Raw genomic sequence first — 20,679 nt, forward strand, 5'->3', positions numbered from 1 at the left:
AATGAAAACATAGAGAAGTCAAACCTCATTCCTTTAAATCTCGTTGTCAGTGCTAGATTAACAGATGCCTTTGCTGGAGTTACAGATATGAATTGTTCGTAACTACACTAAAATTGACAGCGTAAGTAGTTAAAAGACTGAGGAACGTGAATCTTATGGGTCCTTGGAGTTCCTTGATTCGATATTGGCTTCTTATACCACAGTGCATTCGAATTCTTGCTTCTGATTGGTCAGAAGATGATTCGTTTTCTATAACAACGGCTCTAATAATAATACGCTCCTTTTAATACATTAGAATCTCTATAGTAACAGCTAATTCACAGGGACGTCTATAGTGGATGTGCCACATAATCAACACCTAGTAATAATAAACAGATGGTTGTTATTTAACAAAGAAACATATTTAATTGACTTTTTTTGGACATTTTTTAGTTTTAACTTAATTTTGGGGAAGGAGTCTCCATTGTCAGCATTTTGTAAAGGTCAGTAGGTTTTATGCCACTGGAAAGTCTTCTTTTTTCTGGTTCTGGTTTCTTGGAAACATGGCAAGCTGCAGGTTTTTGTTCTGAAAAGAAAGAGAAATACAGAGGCTAGTAAGGAATGAATGTTTATAGCTGTAATAACGTAAGTGATAACAGGAACTAACCCGTTTTACAGACTTTCCGCAACAGTACCGATAAACGCATGTCATGTCGTTCTACTATTACAGCAAGTGCATTAATATAAACCTTGCAGCTGGGACTTTTGTCGAAAGCTCCGACCAATCAGAATGACGCATTCAGCAGCACTGTGGTATAATCAGTGTTAATAAATATCATACTAAACTAGTGGAATATTCAGTTACAATCTGGTGAACTCCCATTATTAAGCAGCATACACACTGTATTCAGATTGTTCATGCCGTGCAAATATATGTTCCTCCACCCAGAAGATATCTGCATGGATAAATGGCACAATACACTAGGACTTTGCTCCCAGTTATATAAGTTGCAGATGGGCTTTTATTAGAGATTTATGGCGGCATTATGAAGCAGGTTTCTAGACGATGCACTTTTGTTGCTAGTCTGTTTGGTCATGTTAGAGAAAATGACCTCTTGTCAGAGGACAGGAATGGGAGGTAAGAGTTCACACCCACGTTCACACAAGAGGACACTGTCAGCTTTCTTCTCACTGTTCGGCTCTTCACATTCTCTGAGAGTGCATTTTGTGCAGCCTGTGCTTTTAGACAATTCTTGTAACTGTGTGAGGGGAAAATCTTTTAAAAGGTTTCAGTTTTATTTTGAGCTTTTTAGGCATGTTGGTGAGGGGAAATGTTTCTTCCCCACTGAATTGTGCAATAAACATCCACAAAATGTTACATCTATAGCAAACTTTGTTTCACTATGGCAAGAGACATGCCACCTTACCAAACCGTACCAATAATTATACATGCTTTTATCAAAATTATCCAAAATTATTGAATTATTATTTGATTATTTAATTCTTTCTGTCTGTCTATCTTTCAAAAACATCAAAGATATGATTCTTATTCTTGGCAGCACTTCAGTACGGTTCCTAATTTAGCCCACCACATATACACCCCCTCCTGTATGTGTGCTATTTCAGAGGCATGGCCCCACCCACTGCTCACTCTGAGCCCTCCTCTTTCCCTTTCCTCTCCTCCCTCTTCTTCCAGTGTCTGGAACATGCTGTCTTCCTGAGAGGCGGTACACAGTGTGAGAAAAGTTTGCAGGGAAACACTCACTCACACACAATCACACACACACTCTGAGACAGCAGGCCGGCAGCAAATATGGGGCAGGTTTTCAGCTGGTTACGGCGCCCGCAGGATTCTTCGGCCCTGGAGGATGTCGCTGTGGAGCAACAGGTCACTCTTACTGGATATAATGTCTGTGAGGTCTGAGTAAGGAGTGCAGTGCATGGTGGACATGTGTGAGTGTATGGGTGTGTGTGTGTGCTTGATCTCTGGGTCAGTACACAGTGCACGTGTGTGTGTTTGTGTTTGGTTAAAGTGAACAGTACAGATTTCCTACCTGTGTTAATCTTGGTGTTATTGCATTTCGGTTACGTATTTACACAATCACAAAAAGGGCAGGGTGAAAGGGAGAGAGTTCTGGCTCTGGGCCAAGACTTGAAGAGGAGGAGTAATGGAATGTGATGAGATTGCTGGGAAAACTTTCCAGATTTGTGCACAGAAACTTTTCCAGAGTCACGTCTAACAGCAGTGACTTATATTCTGTGATTTAAGTACCTTGCTTGTTTGCAGGAGTGTGGCTTTCTGCTGATTGTGCAAATTTAATGTTTGCAAAAATGTGAAAAAGTGGTATGTGGAGGAAAAAGAGCGTTTTTGGTTTATTAGGACAATAATCTTCTTGTCCTTGTGGAAGTACTGTGATTTATTGATTTGTAAGTTTAATTTGAATATGATTTCTACCTTCCTTCCTTCCTGCATGTTACAGAAAAATGTTAAAATATATATTTAAAAAAAAAAAAAAAAAAATATATATATATATATATATATATATATATATATATATATATATATATATATATATATATATTCCACTCTTTGCTGTTTTCCCAGAAACAGTCATTAAAAGAGACAGAAAGTGTCATATTTAAAGCCTGCGTAACAATTCTAACACAATCCTAACACTGTTAAAAAAGGTTAAATTATAAAGAAATGAATCAAAAATTAATAAAAAGCAAGTACATGAGACATTTTTAAAAAAAGAAAGTTGCATTTTTATGTTTAAATGTTATGTTAAGATATTTTGTTACATATCTCAAATGAAAATAAAATTTGAATTCACATATGCTTATTTATTTTTTTCTTTTATTTAGTTTCAGAGTCATTAACTATTTAAAAAGTAATAGGGAAGAGGAGTGATGTTGGGCTTTCCAGTTTGCACATGTATATTAATAGAGCAAGATATTTTTATAAAGGTGTTTAGGAGAAAAAATAGATATTAAAAGAGAAATAAAGTGCAAAATTAATAATATTTTTGTAAATGAATTAATGAATGCATAATTTCAGTCTGCAGTACAATTTCATACATCGTACATAAATGAAATTAATAAACAAATCTATTAGCAAATTAGTACGGCAATAAATGGGACAGTTTTAATAATGTTACATGTTTATTTAATATTCTATCTCAAGTCACGTATATGTTGTGGAGAAAAATGAAAACAGAAACAAATACACATCTGCTTTATATTTTACTTTACTTTGTTTTCGGAAGCAATATTTTCAGGCTTAGCTTTAGTGATAACTTTTGATCCAATGTTATTATTTTACTTTATTTCAGGTTATGAAATTGTTTTGGGAATAGTTTTAGTTATTAACTTTTTTTTTAAACTGGTTTCAGCTGCACACACATGTTCATGTAGGGGTCCCTTATCACCAAGGGGCTTCCTGCAGCTGTAACTCCTCAAACATGTTGTCTCAGACACACAGAATTTGACAAAGGTTGTTTCTCTTTATTGTTTTTTTTTTTCCTATTATTTTGGCTCTCCTACTTGGGTCTCTGGTATGTGTGAGTTGAGTTGTGTTGAGGTGTGCACTCTGACATCTGTTAAACATCAGGCACTGCTGTCAACAAAATAACAGAACAAGCAATGTTACATGTGCACCAGCCCTGTGAATATAATCAAGCTTATGCACTTAGAACAAAGCTGTGTGATTGAGTTTAATGGATTATTTTATTTCTAATATTCAGACCAGAGGTGTTAGGTGTGTGTCAGGAGCAGGGCTGGGCTGCCATGACCTTTAGTCTCCTATATGAGCAGGCAGAGTCAGTGTGACTTGCTCTCAGCCATTCTTCTGGTCTAAAAAATAAAACAGATCAGTGGCCCCACCTAGAAGTTAACATTGCTTGAGAGAATCTGAATAGTACAGTGAACACCTGTATAATTTTTGATATAATCGTTCAGACATGAGCAAAAGGGAAGGTTATTAAAGCATGTAACAGACCTTGAAAATTAGGTCCAGGGAACTATGTTTGGAGTTTGGCTCCTTATTGTATCATCTGTGTAACTGTTAGAGCAGGGGGTCCCCAAATGACCCCAAAAGGACATTATGAATTTATGAGTGTGTGTATATATATATATATATATATATATATATATATATATATATATGTATATATATATATCATGACACAATGCATTGCAGTGTTCGATATCAGCATTCTATTAATTATGCATGTAATGCAATTGCACTCTTTGAACACTAGAGAACATGCTGGTCACCTGGTCATGTTCTTTCATGGAGAGCCTGCGAGATTCCCATTACCGACACAGGAATCATCTGCACTTCTGAAGTGACCGTTTGCCCGATAGCTCCGGATTGCAATGACAACACGCATTATATGTTTTATGGTTACATGACTACATTATAACAGTTGCAAAAAGCTCTTCAGTAGCTTTCTACGCTGTCCAAGAAAGAGGCTGCGGAAATCGAGCATTTTAGCCGATTTGGAGCTCTATTTCTGCTACGGAGCTCATTATGTTTCAGGCGATCATTTTCAAAGTCTCCAGGCCAGACACTATGTTTGTTCAATCAAAATAAATGTATATACTTATTATAAAATTTATACACTTGTTTATTTATTTTTAAGATATGGTGAACCTTTAGTACATTTTGTTTACAGTTACAATATTATACCTCAGTTTGTAGCAATTTTTGATTGGTTTAATTTTATACAGAGAAAAATGCACATTCTTTTGCATTGTTTATTATACAGAAACAAAATTTGTTCAAATTTAGTTCCAATTTTCTGAGAAATTAATAGAATCGAATCGAGAATGCAGTAACGTGATTCGAATCGTGACTAGAGTGTATCATTACACCCCAATTTCTATTCTCACAAGATGATGTTGATGATTTGTTGAACCAAAACTCATACCGAAATGAATAACCTACTTAATATGAATCAATCAGGGGCATCAGGGAACATTTTATTTAGCTCTTTTTATGTTTCCATTGTTTAAATAGTGGACAGAAAAAATGCACATGAGCATAGTCATGCACTTAGGCTACTAGGCTCGTGCTTTATGATGTTAGCTAATTGATTTTAATTGATTTGCTAGCTACATCTGCTATCGTGGATTGCGATTGGTTGCAACAGAGAGCGTGTTTTGTTTCAGTTCAGAAATCTGCTTCTGTACAGCTATAAGTAAAGTACGTTTTATTGATTTAATTGAGTCAGAGTCACGCGTTGTCGATGACTGATAATCATCAGGAACAACATCCTGGGTAAGAGCTGTTGTTTTCACTCACCAAGCATTATCTGTAGATATTTTTTAGCATTTGGGGTGGGAATGGTAGGACATGTGAGCATTTCTAATTTGTATGTGGATTTTATAACGGCAAAGGTGTAGAGCTATTTCTAGGCCCAATGTCTTTTGGGAAAAGGAAATACGAATCAATATGTAAATCAAATTTGCCACTACTCGTATCTAGGGTCCGCGATTCGATTCTGAGCTCATGTTGCTCATGTTACAATAAATTTGCGTCAGTATAGCATGTTGCCACATGAGTTTGTTGAACTCTGAATACTGCTGAACACTGACATTTACTTCCTTGTGCTCCAACAACGCCGCACTATTGATCTGCGCAAACAAACTAATGTTAGTGGGATATGAAACCTAAGGCTCTATCTGATTTGCCTTAAAAAAAGCAAATGTTTCATCGTAGTTTTATATTATTGGTCTGTTTGCGTGTGTTTGTGTTCTCTAGTCTCAGCTTCCGACTGAGCAAAACTGTCAGATTTCTCAGCTCAGTGTCTCTTAGCTCACTTCTAAACACTGCACAAATACAAACACATTCCTTGGCTCTGCTTGAGCACAAACTGCTCGCACCCAGTGATTTAATTCTCCTGGGAACCCGTCACAAACATTATGCTCAAGATCTGTCTAACACTACCACTCCAACAATATTTCTTCATTTAAAATTATTTAGATTTACATGGTTATGGTTCAATGCTCGGAATTTGTTTTTTACGGCAGATATATGCAGTGAAGTTGCATAAAATAGCCTTTTTTTAGCTTGTAAAAGATTCTGAACTTGTAAGCTGACATTGTAGCTTGTAAAATAATTCCCATTATGGGTCATATTCATTTATTTACAGTAGGAATATTTCCTCGTATTCAGAGTCGGGTTATGTAGCTGCCTAAGTTGTTTTTCTGAGTCGTTCAGATTATTAAACTTACATGTGTGTAATTTTAATAATCCAGGGTTGCCAGAATTTTCTTGACTAGAAGTCTAATATATTACCAATATATTGTCGCACGAATAGTCATCGTAATTATCACGTTAAACACTGCAACATAGGTTTCATTTAACAATATGGCTTCCAATGTCTTTACTCAGCAGCTTATAAAATAGCACTTGATCCAGCACACTTTATTATTTTGTGTTTTACTTTTTATATAAGTTGATTGTGCACACAGTTTGTGTAGCCATGACATACTAAATTAAGGTCATGAAATTGCAATGTGTACATGAGCTGTAGGCTAATTTATCACACTTTAAATTTGCTTGTTGAATTAACATGCCAAAAACGTGAACTTCACAAAAAATTCAGTCCTTGATTCAGATTGTTTTAAGGCGCTGTCTTGTATGACTGTCTGTGAAAAAAAAAAAAACCTTGTGTTGAATTTAGGAGGATGATACTATTACTGTAGAAATAGTTTTATATTTATGTATTTAACATATGTATTTAATATTATTATATTTTACAGTTCTTAGAGTGTGCAAGACCATTATTAACCCTACAGAAGGCTAGCTTCTTTAAATAATCTTAAATATGAGCTAGTTGAGACTTTATGACAAGGGTAAGCTAACATAAGACAATTTCCTGGTGACTTCATCATCTCATTGGTGTTATAGTTTTGCAAACAAAAAAACAACAAAGGAAATGTTTAAGTATGTCCACACGGTTCTCTGGTGTATCTACTGTATATGTCTATTCGCTCCAGTCTGGTCACACTGGATAGTTCAGTGCTGAGTAACTGCAGGTGCTATTTGTGACCACTTACAGGGCCTTAAAATATCCATGTGCTTTTACACGCACAGAGCCATTTTATTGTGCATCATATTAATATATGACCTCTGATGGTGGTATGATTGGCTGGAAATGTGGACTCACACTGTGTCACCACTGACTGCTGGACAGAGATCAGAATGCACAACAAGTCCCTAGTGTTAAATATAACCAGGTGCTAAACAGATATATTTTTATGTGCAAAATTGTAAAATCTGAACACACAGTTATCAGACAAACCCAATCACCTTATCACATTTTTTCTGTGTAGTAAGGTGCCATGGAAGTGTGTGTGCAAACAGTTAGGTGTTAGGCAATAGATTACATGTATTATATTGAAACTGTGGGGTTTTATTGTGTATGTCAGTGAAGTTTGCATATGCATCTATATTCACTCTTGTGTTCAAAGGTAACACTTTAATGACTCTCAAAGCTTCTGTGTATTTTTGGGGTGGTGTCAGCTTCCCAGGTCCTTCTGTGTCTGACAGCGTGATGCATCACAGCTCATGGCCACATGCAAAATAAAGTGTTTTAAACTTTGGCCTGATAAAACAGTCTCTGATAAAAAAAAAAAAAAAATGTCAACATTATTCCAAATGTAATCATTCAGCCAAAATCAGAATTTGCTTTTTATGGTTTGCACTTGAGCTAAGAGGCTAACGTTACTAACGAGTAAGAAAGCTTATAGCTTCAAGTTTAGCATCACTACACACTGACCACAATGCTATTACAGTTTCTTGACACTGTATGACACACTGTTATTTGCAAAAAATTGATAATAGGTCTAATCTTTTATTTCTCAGCTAATTTGATGCCACTCACACAAGCACCAGAACCACGTTTGAAGGCAAAATTGTACAATTGTAAATTCAGTTGATAATAGATAACATAGTTCCAATTTGATTTGTATATTTAATTTTAAAAAAAAAAAAAAATGGCCTTATTCTGTTATTTTGGTATATGAGACTATTTATGTATGGCTTGTACAACTGAGCTAAAGAATGCTTATTGTGGTGAGAGTGTGATACTTAGGGATTCTGGTGCTAATTTTTTGGTTGATTTTGTATTTTTTAAAATTATTATTCCTGTGAGACGTCACCCAGGATCATTCTTAGTGCAGTTATAATGGAGATTAATTGGAGAAAAAATGTCAATAATCTCAAACATAAGGGATAACGGTCAGGTTTCACTGGTAGCTCCTAAAAAAAAGTGCAAGAGCTTTTCAGTCAACTATTCAGTCACCATTTTCCAGCAATGTTTGACATCATATTAATGAGAAGTCCAGTGTAGAAGTAGTGGAGACGTTGGTGCAAACATTGCACTCAAGAACGCAACGATGCAGTTGTGCTGAGTTACAGTAGAATCTCTACTCCCTAGTTAGCGATCTACAAGATGACAAGCGCGATGGTGTTCATGGTGGTGTTAGCATGAAAGTTGATGCTGGATAGATTAAAAGTGTTCCTGGATTGTTCTCTTTAGGTAGATATAAAACAAGAGCACCACTATCAGCAGGTAGTCGAACAGCATTGTAGGTGATGCATGAACCCGTAAAGCAAAGTGAAAATAGATGAACATGTCGATCAAAGAAGTTTCCATAACTGAAACAAAATCTATGAAAAGTGCTATCCATAAGGAATCCTTGATACTGATATTTCATTTGTACCTGGTTTCAGAGCTGACGTGCAGCAGACACTGTCCAGGAACAGAGCAAGCATTCTCTCTTCGCTTCTCTTCAGTTCGTGCTGAAGTCATCGTCCCACTTCTGATTGGTTCAAACTGTGTAAATAGGTGGTGGCTGCATACTTGCATGTCAAAAGATAAGAGTTGCCAAGGGTTGCCAAGTGACTGTTTTGCCCACACTTGATCTGAAGCCCTCCTGGAGCATGCCCTATAAGTGCACACCCCTTCAGTCACCTCCTTATTACCCTACAGAAGTATAAGGACAATTACTAGGTATAATAGGGTAATTAGTGGTATCTGCTATCATATAAAGCTTAATGGTGGTGTTGGTGTCTTCCATATTAGGTTAGTTTGGAAGGCTCTGATGTGAGTCTGTGGTATTTGGACGCATTCCAGTTTGTTCACATAACAAGCAGAGCTATGCGGCTGTATTATGGTGCATATCCTGGTTAGGAAGAGTGTGTATTTCATTTTCATTCAACTTGTATATGGTGCATGTATAGTGTGCAACATGGCTGTCCATTTATGACTGTATGCATCTGCATGTGTGTCATCAAAGTCATGCAGCTCTGTGCTACTGAAATAATCCCTGCAGTAAGAAGTGATAAAGTAGCTTTTGACTGAAGCTCTAGCTAGAGGAATAGATAGTAGCAGGGTTGCACAATTATACTTTTTAATTATCTTAATTTATGTTTTCACGTAACACAGTTCCGGTAACTGCTTTATCCTGGTCAGGGTTGTGTGGGATCCAGAGCCTGTCCCAGGAATAATAATAATAATAATAATAATAATAATAGTAATAATAATAATAACTTTATTTATATAGCCCCTTTCATACATTAAAAAGCAGCTCAATGTGCTTTACAAAGTAAAAAAGGTCAATTAAAAACAATGTAAGTGAAGGAGCAGAAAATTAAGAAAATAAAAATGATATAGAAATTCTAAAAAATTAAGATAAAATAGAAATAATGGATTGGGTAAATCAGACAAATATAAATAAATATGAAATACAAATTAAAATGAATAATTACTCAACAAACAGTAGAGACATGCAAAAATATCAGACTGTACAGTATACTGTTAGAGTAATGATGTAGAATAAAAACGCATGTGAAGTAATAAAGCAGGGCTTGGTAACATTTCACTTTTATGGTGCATGAAAACACACATGCACTCACACACTGCTGGTAAAGCCTGTTCTACATGTCATGCGTGTGTTTAATAAACAGGTCCTCACTGTTCGATTCACAATCATGCTGACATACTGTATAGAAATGCTAATTAAGTGTGATTGAATCATCTTGGAAATCTTAACAGCTTGAAATGCGTGACAAGGCGCTCCTTGATTTCATCTTAATTAATCAGCATGCTTTTGTTATTCTCTTTTTTCAGTTCATGCCTGAACAGGTTATACACCGATCAGCCATAACGTTATAACCACTGACAGGTGAAGTGAATAACATTGATTATCTCGTTATAATGGCACCTGTCAAGCAGTGGGATATATTAGGCAGTAGTGAACAGTCAGTTCTCAAAGTTGATGTGTTGGAGGCAGGAAAAATGGGTAAGCGTAAGGATCTGAGCAACTTTGACAAGGGCCAAATTGTGATGGCTAGACGACTGGGTCAGAGCATGTCCAAATCAGCAGGTCTTGTGGGGTGTTATGGTGGTGGTGGTGGTGGTATGCAATGGTTAGTACCTACCAAACGTGGTCCATGGAAAGGCAACCGGTGAACCGGCAACAGGATCAAGGCTCACTGATGCACGTGGGCCGAGCAAAGGCTAGTCAGTCTGGTCTAGTCTTAGTTAATGCTGGCTATGGGTGAAAGGTGTCAGAACACACAGTGCATCGCAGCTTGCTGTGTAGCTGCAGACCGGTCAGAGTGCCCATGCTGACCCCTGTCCACCGCTGGAAGCACCTACAATGGGCATGTGAGCATCAGAACTGGACCATGAAGCAATGAAAGAAGGTGGCCAGGTCTGATGAATCACATTTTCTTTTACATCAAATGGAAGGCCGGGTGTGTGTGCATCGCTTACCTGGGGAAGAGACGGCACCAGGATGCACTATGGGAAGAAGGTAAGCTGGCGGAGGCAGTGTGATGCTCTGGGTAATGTTCTGCTGGGAAACCTTGGCTCTTGGCATTCATGTGGATGTTACTTTGACATGCATCACCTACTTAAACATTGTTGCAGACCGAGTACACTCCTTCATGGCAACAGTATTCCCTAATGGAAGTGGCCTGTTTCAGCAGGATAATGAGCCCTGCCACACTGCAAAAATTATTCAGGAATGGTTTGAGGAACATGATAAAGTGTTGATGGTGCTGATATGGCCTTCAAATTGCCCAGATCTCAATCTGATTGAGCATCTGTGGGATGTGCTGAACAAACAAGTCCGATCCATGAGGGCCTCACCTCACAACTTACAGGACTTAAATGAACTGCTGCTAACGTCTTGGTGCCTGATACCACAGCACACCTTCAGAGGTCTTGTGGAGTCCATGACTCGACGGGTCAAAGATGTTTTGGTGGCACAAGGGGGACCTACACAATATTAGGCAGGTAGTTTTAATGTTAGGGCTGATCGATGTATGTATATGAATCATATGAGTTATATGATTCCTGATACCTCATCACTGATTCAGTGTTGCATCATTCCATTTCTGTAGACACATGTTTTGTTTTGTTAGCTAGACACCGATGACATCCCAAAACATGCCAGTGGGTGGACTGGTGACACAAAATTGCTCCTAGATGTGTTAGAATATTTGTGTGAATGTGTGGATGGACTTGTGTTCAATTCAGGGTGTATTCCCACCTCAGGGGTGTTCCTGGAGTAGACTCTGAATCCACCACAGACCTGCCCAGGAAAATAAATGAATGAGTGAATGTAATGTTATTGAACATTTAGATCTTTTTGATTGAAAAATGAGCTCCTGCATGTTTTCCTGTCACACACCAGGTGGCAGTGTTGTCACAGGAAATGGATTGTGTGTACATGCTCAGGCAAGCTTTTGTGTCAGAAACACGGAAGTACTCAAGCTGTGAGTTAAATCATGCTTTGCTGTTGAAGACAGCCTTGAATTCCTCTTGTATAAATGCTGGCACATTTTCATCAGCCTTGTTTAGGCTTGCTTTCAAAGATGCAAGTGCTTAAAGTTGTATTATTAACATCTCACAGTACCTTTCCTGTCTTAGTCCTTCTGTTTTGTCTTTATTAATGAGCTTCCTTTAAGTCTGTGGTGCATACTGTTTGTTTTTCCTCGAGTGACCCCTCTCTCTCTCTCTCTCTCTCTTTTCTCTCTTTCTGTATTTCTGGGTGGAGTTGTGAGGTTGTGAGGTTGTGAGGCAGGGCCTTGCTGCTACTTTTGTGATCCTAGCTCAGATTCCAGAGCAGTGACTGTAAGAGTCACACCCAACTGAGCAGATCTCAGACAGCTCCTGTGGCTTTGTCTAATAAAACTCTTCGTCTTCATTCATAATCCCATATGTCCGCTCCTTATCACTCCTGCTCGAAAAGCTAATCTAAAACCTGTGCTCTTCATCCAATACTAGCATATTGAAACAATCTGCTTATTTTTCTTGGCTTCCTGTCAGAGAGGGCCATCATGCCCACTTCTTAGCCAATGAGAGAGCATTGTAGCTCAGTGTCATCGCTGAAGAAGGAGGGCTATCATAGGAGGGCTTTCGTAGGAGGAGTGTTGGACTTTATTTTTCTGGTGGGGTGTGTTTGTGTGTGTGTGTGTGTGTGTGAGTAAGTGTGTGTGTGTATGTGAGGTATATACTTTGAGCTGTCACGCTCTACAGGATTTCTTGATTCCTTGGAGTTTGTTAGGACACACAGAAAGGACATCTTTCTAAACATAGGAGCCAGATGGTATGTACTCACGGCACCCTACGCTCTGTGGTTTCCTGCTTTTGAACCTGATCTTTCTGTGCCTGAAAAGGTGCCAACATGGACTGCAGTTCATGGAAAATGTGATGACTGCAATTTATGACTTTTGCCGTAGTTTGCCAGTGCTCGTTTTTCATGAATTGTTTGAGCAGGGGAAAAAGAGACAGTTGAAAACTGATTTTCTTTCAAAAAAACGTATAATGTAACTTTGTATAATGTAAGTTATTGAATGATAGTCTACAAATGTTACTGGTTAAAATTCTGTATCTGTTGCAGGGCGGTTTCCTGTAAAACCATTAAACATTACAGAATTTTTCGAGCAGGCCTTGGATTGCTGCTTGTTTCAGTTAGTGGTATTATCCACTTATTTGCTTTTGCTTTTCTGGATGTCAGTCAGACATCATTCCTGAAAGCAATAACCTAACTTCACATTATGTGAAATGTAGCCTAAAACATGCATCGCTCTTGTATTTGAAGATGATCTGGAACCTGTAGCTCTAGCATAACTCTGGTCAAACTGGAATTTTAGCTCCAGCACTAATGGCATGCAGCTGTTTTGGCATACTTAATGCTTTAAAGAGCATCTCTGTTGATCTGTTTAGCAGTCTGCAAAGCAAGGAAACTCTGGATGAATTAACGTTCTTCAAGTCGCTAATCAGCCATATTAGCTGGTGGGGGAATTGTGAGATGACACAACAGGTAGATGTTGGTGACGCGTCTCTATGTGCAAACACACAGGCGTGCGTGCACATAAGCAAGATTACATGCTTGCCCAAAAGCTTCTGCAAGCATGAGGAATTACAAGCTACTTGCGAGTAAGAACCTGTGCAGCCCCTGAGGTGCAGTAAAAAAAGAATTTAGGTTAAAGTGTCTTTATGGTGATTACACACACACACACACACAGGCTATTCATAACTGAAATATATTTCTTATCCACAAGTAAAACTGTGGCTTTGTAAAGTCCTTCAAAAGTGAAAAATTGCATTTAACTGTTGCAGTGTCTGATTACAAACAGAATTGATTAGACACATGTCACTTTTGCTATGACATGTAGATATCCAACAACTTCATCAAAGCCTGATATTCACTGTGTGAATAAATCACACTTACCAAGCAAGGTTTTAGCTGTCATTAGGCAGACATGATGTCTGCAGGCAGAAAGTAAGCAAGGTTATTATATTACTTTATGTACATTATAGGCAGAAAAACTCAATTTTAGTCAAAACCTGTCTTTTTTGCTTTTAGAATTCATCTAGAGTGACATCTGATGGGTTTTCCCAGTCCGCCATACATACATAAACCACTTTAAGCCACATTGGCTGCTGGTGTTCAAAGGCAGAAAATAAAAATTACAATCAGTTGTTGATATATTATGAGGTCTACAATATGATCACATGAGATTTTGAAAAATAAATCTCTAGAGCTCTAACTGCAAGTTATATGCAGCTGTTTGTTTTTGTACTGTTTACTTTCCATAGATCATGTATTCTTGGTTGCATGGTGCTGTGGCCATGCATTAGTCATCACTTCCTTTGCAGGGAGGAAAAAAAAAAAAAACGAAAATGGGACCTACAAACGGATTTACTCTTGCTTCCATTGTCGTTACAGCAAGAGTAGAGTATCCTGTAAAAATTCTGCAAAAAAAGGAAAAAGAAAGGACCTGTTAGTACCTGTGATGGGATGAGCACAGAGTTTCACATCTGTAATATTTGCATAGTGCATAGCAGGAGCCAGTGTAAGCTGGGTGTGTCTGTATCTGAATCCACCAGGCATGTAAGCATCAGCAGTGAGATCTGGGTTGGGGCTGCCATACTTGAACCAGTTTGTCCAATTTTCATGGGTTTCTATTATGTTTGAATCGAGTGTACAGTGTGGAATTTTTTGCAAAGTAACAGGCAATAAATCGCAAATTGCATCACATCACTTGCTTAAGAACCTTCCCACATATTCATTGCACTTTATTTGGCCAGACATTATAGTCATTAAGACATCAAGGCTAAAGAGGAGCTGCTTTTAACCGGCTCTATGTATCAGCTTCTATTTTCACCCCTCGTGCTATGGTTTCAGGGATCTGTATGCAGGATTCAGCGTGCAGCTGTGCCAGACCAGAGCGCTCTCACTGACTGACATGCCACAGCCAGACAGCAAAGCTGGACAAAAGCTGTTTTCTCTCCTGCAAGATTTGTTTTAGAGGATTGATAGGAGAGCATGTTGTTTACAGAGATACTGAGGCATTTGTGGCCAGTGTGTGAGCATAGATTTAGCTGTCTGAGTCATAAGACTGTGCTTAGGGGGACGTGGGTTGGGTTCAGTCTGCAGGACAGGGAGCAGGAGAGGTTTAAAGACATACTCACATGCTGGAGATTCCTGGTTTATTCTCCTGGTCAACTGGTTCAATTTTCTGACTCATTCATTTGATTCTTTTAACTCTGCTGGTTTATTCTACTGCTTAATTTCCTCAAGTGATTCTTTTGATTCTGATTCTTTGTTAAACATTTCGGATTATTCCATTTCTCTAACTGTGGGTTTGTTCTCTTCGTTTATTCCTATGATCAATTCTTCGGATTAATTTTTCAGATTGATTCATTCTTTTGAGTAACTCATGATTCATTTTCTGATTCATTTTTTAAATTATTTCTCCTGATTCATTTTTTTTCTGCCAAACTGTACTGGTTTATGTTCCTGGTTTAATCTCTGGACACATTAGTTTTATTCTCTTGGCTTAATCTTATAATCAATTCTTCCAATTACTTTTTCCTGATTGATTTATATGTTTTATTGTTCTCATTAGTTTCATGGTTTGCTTGATTCTTTTAATTCATATTTTCTGATTAGCTCTTATGAGTAACTCTTGGTTCATTCTTGTGATTGATTCTTCTGAACAATTCTTTTGATCTATTCTTCTAATTAAACCGCCTGGATAGTTGTCCTTATTGATTCTTGTAATTCATTTACCAATTCAGTATTTTTCTGAATACCTCACCCGCTCTATTCTCTTTCTTTCATTCTCTTACATTCTAGTTTCTGTACAAGTTATGATAAAACATTTTTCTAATATTAGTATGATGTCAGCTTTTACCTGCCCTGTATTATCTATCCAGCTCACATTGTATTTGAATGAATGAGTGCCTCTAATGGAAATATCTGGGTGGCTCTCTAATGTTCCCTACAAAACCTGTCTTCAGTTTGAACTGGCACTCCAAATTAAGCGCTCACTCTGTATAGCTGTACCCACCTCGCATAGCTTTCCTGTGATTGTGTCCCTTTATTTTCATTGTTGTGTTGTTATGGTGCGGGTTTAATGTTCCGTCCCAAACATTTGCAAGTCCACCCAGTAGTATGATATTGATGTTAACCAGAAATCTGGTTGTAATATTTGTACTTTTGTAATGTATTGGGTAATGTAATGGGTTGCCACAGCAGGTCATAGTTTTATTTTTTATTTCTATATAGTTCTGTTATCTTGGCATTCAATGTGGACAGCAAAGGAAGAATTTCATTGTTCAGGGAAACTTGGTTTCCTCACTGTGCACGTGACAATAAACGCTTTGAATCTTGAATCATTGGTCTGCATATTTGATTTGGCACAGTTTTTACGCCGGATGCCCTTCCTGATGCAACCAGGCTTGGGACTGGCACTGGGAGTCCACTGTTGTGTGCAACCCGAGTGGTTGGGGTTGGTTCCCTGGCCAGGAATGGAACCCAGGCCTTGGCCACGGCGGTGAGAGCGCTGTGGCCTAACCACTAGTCCTCCAGGGACCCCAGAAATTAACAACTCATAATAAGATGCAAATATATTGCTGATCAGTAGCTAAATTACACATAATAAAGATGGCTGCCTCATATATCTTGTGTTCATTTGTTGAGTCAATTGTGCACATTGAAAAAAAATTAACGTGATATTTGCACCAATGTAAGTAGCAGGAGCGATGTAGCGTGATGTAACATGATGTCCACAAATGGCTAAACAAACTAGAACTGTGCCTCAAATCGAACACTTTTATACTACTCTAGACAATAATACTTGAACTTAAAAAGGCTCTCATTGTAGCCTTCAAACCTAATGAAAGTCTGATTCGCATACCGTTCTTATGAATCTACTAGAATAGTCAATACTTTTCAATGTAAGGTCATCGTTTTTTTTTTATTTCAGACACAGTTCATGACAACAATCATGACAACGGTGGAAAGAGAAATTAACAGAGCTTTTCCGTGTGTTTAACATCACCATGCTAATGCACTAGAGACATTAATGGCAAGAAATCGCTAAACATTTTACTGGCCAATAAGGAAACCTGATAGAGAGGAATGTTTCAGCTCTCCATCTAGTGAATGTTGTTTTGTCCTATCTTTTGATCAATCCTTTAAAACTAATTCCAGATGTATATAAGGCATGCAGATGAGAATGTGAACTCATGCTGTGCACGCGTTAAGTAAGTAACCATCTGAGTACCTACACACTAAGTACTGATGCACCAGTGGCATAGAGCCACCTGAGACGTGCAATGAAATAATAAGGAAGGCATGATAACAAGTGTTTGTTCATCAGCTTCCTTTCTCACTCTCATGCAAGTAGCAAGTGTTTATAATTGTTTCTTGATGAGCTTAGATAAGCTCTATTTTTATTTTAAGAGCTGTGGCATGAAGCAACCATGCTTTGAAGGCATAAACTGCCAGGACTCAGATTTCTGATTCTGTATCTGCTTTAAAAAAAAAAAAAGGCAAGTTTTTTTCACCCCAGAAGAGTTATCGTTTCTATGAGTTCTTCTACGATTTCTATGATTTCCTTTCTGCTGCTATGATTATATCCCCTCCTCTTCCTCCCTGCCTACCTTCCTTCCTTCCTCCCTCCCTCTCTCTCTCTCTCTCTCTCTTTCTGTCATGCTAGGTACTATTTTCATACCTGGACAAGTGTAATTTACTGGCTCATGGCACCATGGTGCTATAAATTGCACCAGAACGCTGTTTTGTGAGCGTTCACTATTTGTATCACCCGGCTTCAGTATAAATACAACAGACTTAATTAGTTTGTCTCTAAAATATATGAACGCACAACACAGTTGTGGCTAATTAACACTGAAAACTTTATCTTTTAGTCACACATGAGCTCCTGTTTTATTTAGTGTTTAAATCCACACCAGCTATGAGGCACACTGTAAAAATGCACACGTTCATCGAAAATAACTTGACTGTACTTGTTAGCACTATCAATGCAGTATCATTACTGGTCAGTTTTGCTTTTAACATGAGGTCAGGTCATAACTTTCGCATTCTGTTTCTCTTTCTCTCTCTGTTTCATACCCATGACTTCTCTTAATCTCAAAAGATTATCTCAACATTACTAAAATATCACAAGATCTAACAACTGGACGTGTGCCTACATACACATATGTGCAAATATAAAATTGTGATTGTTTTTCTCTTGTGTGAAGCAAATTAACTATATAAAGGTCTTGGATATGTTAATTCTGTCAATGATATATAACAATTTGTTTTAAAGAAAACAGACTTATCAGAGATTTCCAACCCATTAAACAAGAAGTGTTTGCTTGTTATTTGATCTGATATAATTAGTATTTTGTATGACCAATGAGCACTTGATGCTGTAAATAAACAAGTGATAATTTGGTGCTTATTGTGTGTTAGAATCAAATTATTGCATATAGTTCATATATGGTTGAATTGTAAAAGTAGACTGCACAATATAGCATGAATCTTATAAGTACAATCTTTTTGTCTTTAAGTCATTACGAAAATGTCACTGTGTGCACTCGTTTTTTAAAGGAAATAAGAGGAGGTGATTAGCCTAACCAGTCTACTTAATAATGTATTCACTTAAACCCAACCCCTTTTTAAATTTATGCCACTCTGTGACACATTAACACTTGCACTAATGATCATGAATTAAAGTCTCGTATTTTTATTTATTTTTTTAATCAAGGTGCTCTGTCATGCTTGTGGTCTTGTTTTACCAGTTCAATAACTTTAAGTATTCTCACTAAGCCTGTTTGTCAGTAGATTAGTAGTAAACATGACCCTGCAGTCTAAATGTCAGAAATGTCACTCTTACTTTTGTGATGCTTGTGTTTATGATGATGCTTTGTTATGACTTGCCATAGAGCATTTTTGGGTCACACCTTAAAGGTGTATATGTGTGTTTGTGTGTGTGTGTGTGTGTGTATATGTATGTATGTGTGTATATATATATATATATATATATATATATATATATATATATATATACTTCCACACACACGCACACACACACACAAGATATCTGTGAGTAATTAAGGCCCTACAGCATTTTACTTGTTTTTTTCCACATGTTTTTTTTTTAATGAAACATTTAAACAAAATTTATTGGTACTGTATTAGCAGATTTTCTTCCATTAGCAAGACACAATATTATCTATTATTACAATATTATCTAAATTTATACAAATTAGTACAGAGCCACTGAGGTGACATGGTGGTTATTTGTAATAAGGTGTGGCCATAAATTAACATATTGAGGTCATGAGATAATATTTTAGGGCCACAAGCTAAGTATCTCATGTGTAAGTTCCAACAAGAGTCTGTGACTTGTGCGAACATCATACATAAGACATGGATTTGATGGGATCAGATGAAGAGGTCTGTTATGTGGGCTAATGGTATATCCATGTCACAGCAGCAGTGACTCCAGTATGTCGATTTGCATTATTCCTAGCTTGAAGTAAAGTGTAAAAGAGCTTTGAAGGAACTTTGACCGTGGCATAGTTGTTGGTGCCAGACTGGCTGGATTAAGTATTTCAGAAACTGCTGTTTGCTAGGGATTTTCACACACAACAGTCTCTAGAGTTAACGCAGATGGTGTAAAAAACAAAAAAGCAGCAGTTCTGAAGTGGAAATGCCTTGTAAAGGAGAGAAGTCAGAGGAAAATGGCCAGACTTGTGAATGCTGACAGGAAGGCAATAGTAACACAAATAACCACTCTTTACAACCGTGGTGAGCAGAAAGGCATCTCAGAATGCACAGCATCCCAAACCTTGAGCAGAAGACCACATCAGGTTCTACTCCTGAATCTGAGGATACAGTGTGAACAGGCTTACCAAAACCGGGCAGCTGAAGATTGGAAAAAGAACAATGTTTTTCCAATATCAACTGTCTAGATTTGAACACTCAAAAACACAAAATAATGATAAAACGAATAAAACACCAAGCATAGACTAAGTAGGAAACACTTAAGTTGTGGCATAGAGTTGTTGTGTAGTCATGTGTTAATAAATCCCTATCAAAAGTCCATTTACAATAAACAAATCAAAGGTGCTGATCTAACAAGCAATGAGAAGTAAAAGCTTGGCTATAGCAGTGTATTCTGTATTCTGTAATGGCCAGGTGTAAACTAGATGCCCAGCCTGGCACGGATCTGACATGTTTGCCCTGTGCTACGTGGCATTTGTTCTCTAAACCCTGCCAAACAAAGACATTTTGATATATTCTCTCAGGAATACTGATGTCTGGACGTCTCTGTGGGTTTCACTGTTTAGTTGCTGTGATACTGTACGAAGGTTTGTTTGTGCTGTTTATAGTGATGATGATGCAGCTTTGCATGGCTGACATATTATCTGCAATGTGTGTTTGTCATGTCACCATTTAGTTCCATTCAAATTAAATGTGTGTATTCAGTATCCATCATTTCTATCTCTCTCTCTCCACAGTCTCAGCCTAAACAGCCCACTTCCACCCCATCAGTGCCGGCGTCCACTGTGAAGCCTGCCCAACATGAGGTACAGTCCATCATTCTATCTGCCTTCCCTCTCATTTTTACAATTTCTGTATATTGTGTGAGATGTTTATGAAGCCACTTCCTGCTCTGCATGGCAGACCCCTCCCCCAGCCCAACAGCCTTCTTCCATGATCAGTATTGTTCTCTTTCCTGTTGCTGTGAATGAGTTGTTCTGAGTATTTGAGCCTGGCCTTATTACAGAACCATGAGCCTGAATAGAGAACACAGATCACCTCCTGTACAAACGTTTAAAATCATGTCGCTTTAAACCTCGCAGACTCGCT

At 37.8% G+C, this 20,679-nt stretch overlaps 1 protein-coding gene across 33 annotated transcripts in view; it reads left to right on the forward strand.

Annotated features, from left to right (window-relative positions):
• cast (calpastatin) overlaps window positions 1-20,679 on the forward strand; it is a 53,112-nt gene that overhangs the window by 8,550 nt on the left and 23,883 nt on the right. For 12 of the 33 annotated variants that reach the window (XM_053240246.1, XM_053240256.1, XM_053240266.1 and 9 more), the window contains one exon: window positions 20,328-20,396. In XM_053240246.1, the coding sequence (XP_053096221.1) occupies window positions 20,328-20,396 (69 nt within the window). Of the gene's footprint in view, window positions 1-1,677; window positions 1,898-12,336; window positions 12,610-20,327; window positions 20,397-20,679 lie in introns of those variants that run through there. The other 21 variants (XM_053240252.1, XM_053240251.1, XM_053240260.1 and 18 more) reach the window with 12 other exon arrangements.

The sequence above is a fragment of the Pangasianodon hypophthalmus genome, chromosome 15 (assembly GCF_027358585.1).
Source record: "Pangasianodon hypophthalmus isolate fPanHyp1 chromosome 15, fPanHyp1.pri, whole genome shotgun sequence".
In the NCBI taxonomy this organism is placed as follows: domain Eukaryota; kingdom Metazoa; phylum Chordata; class Actinopteri; order Siluriformes; family Pangasiidae; genus Pangasianodon; species Pangasianodon hypophthalmus.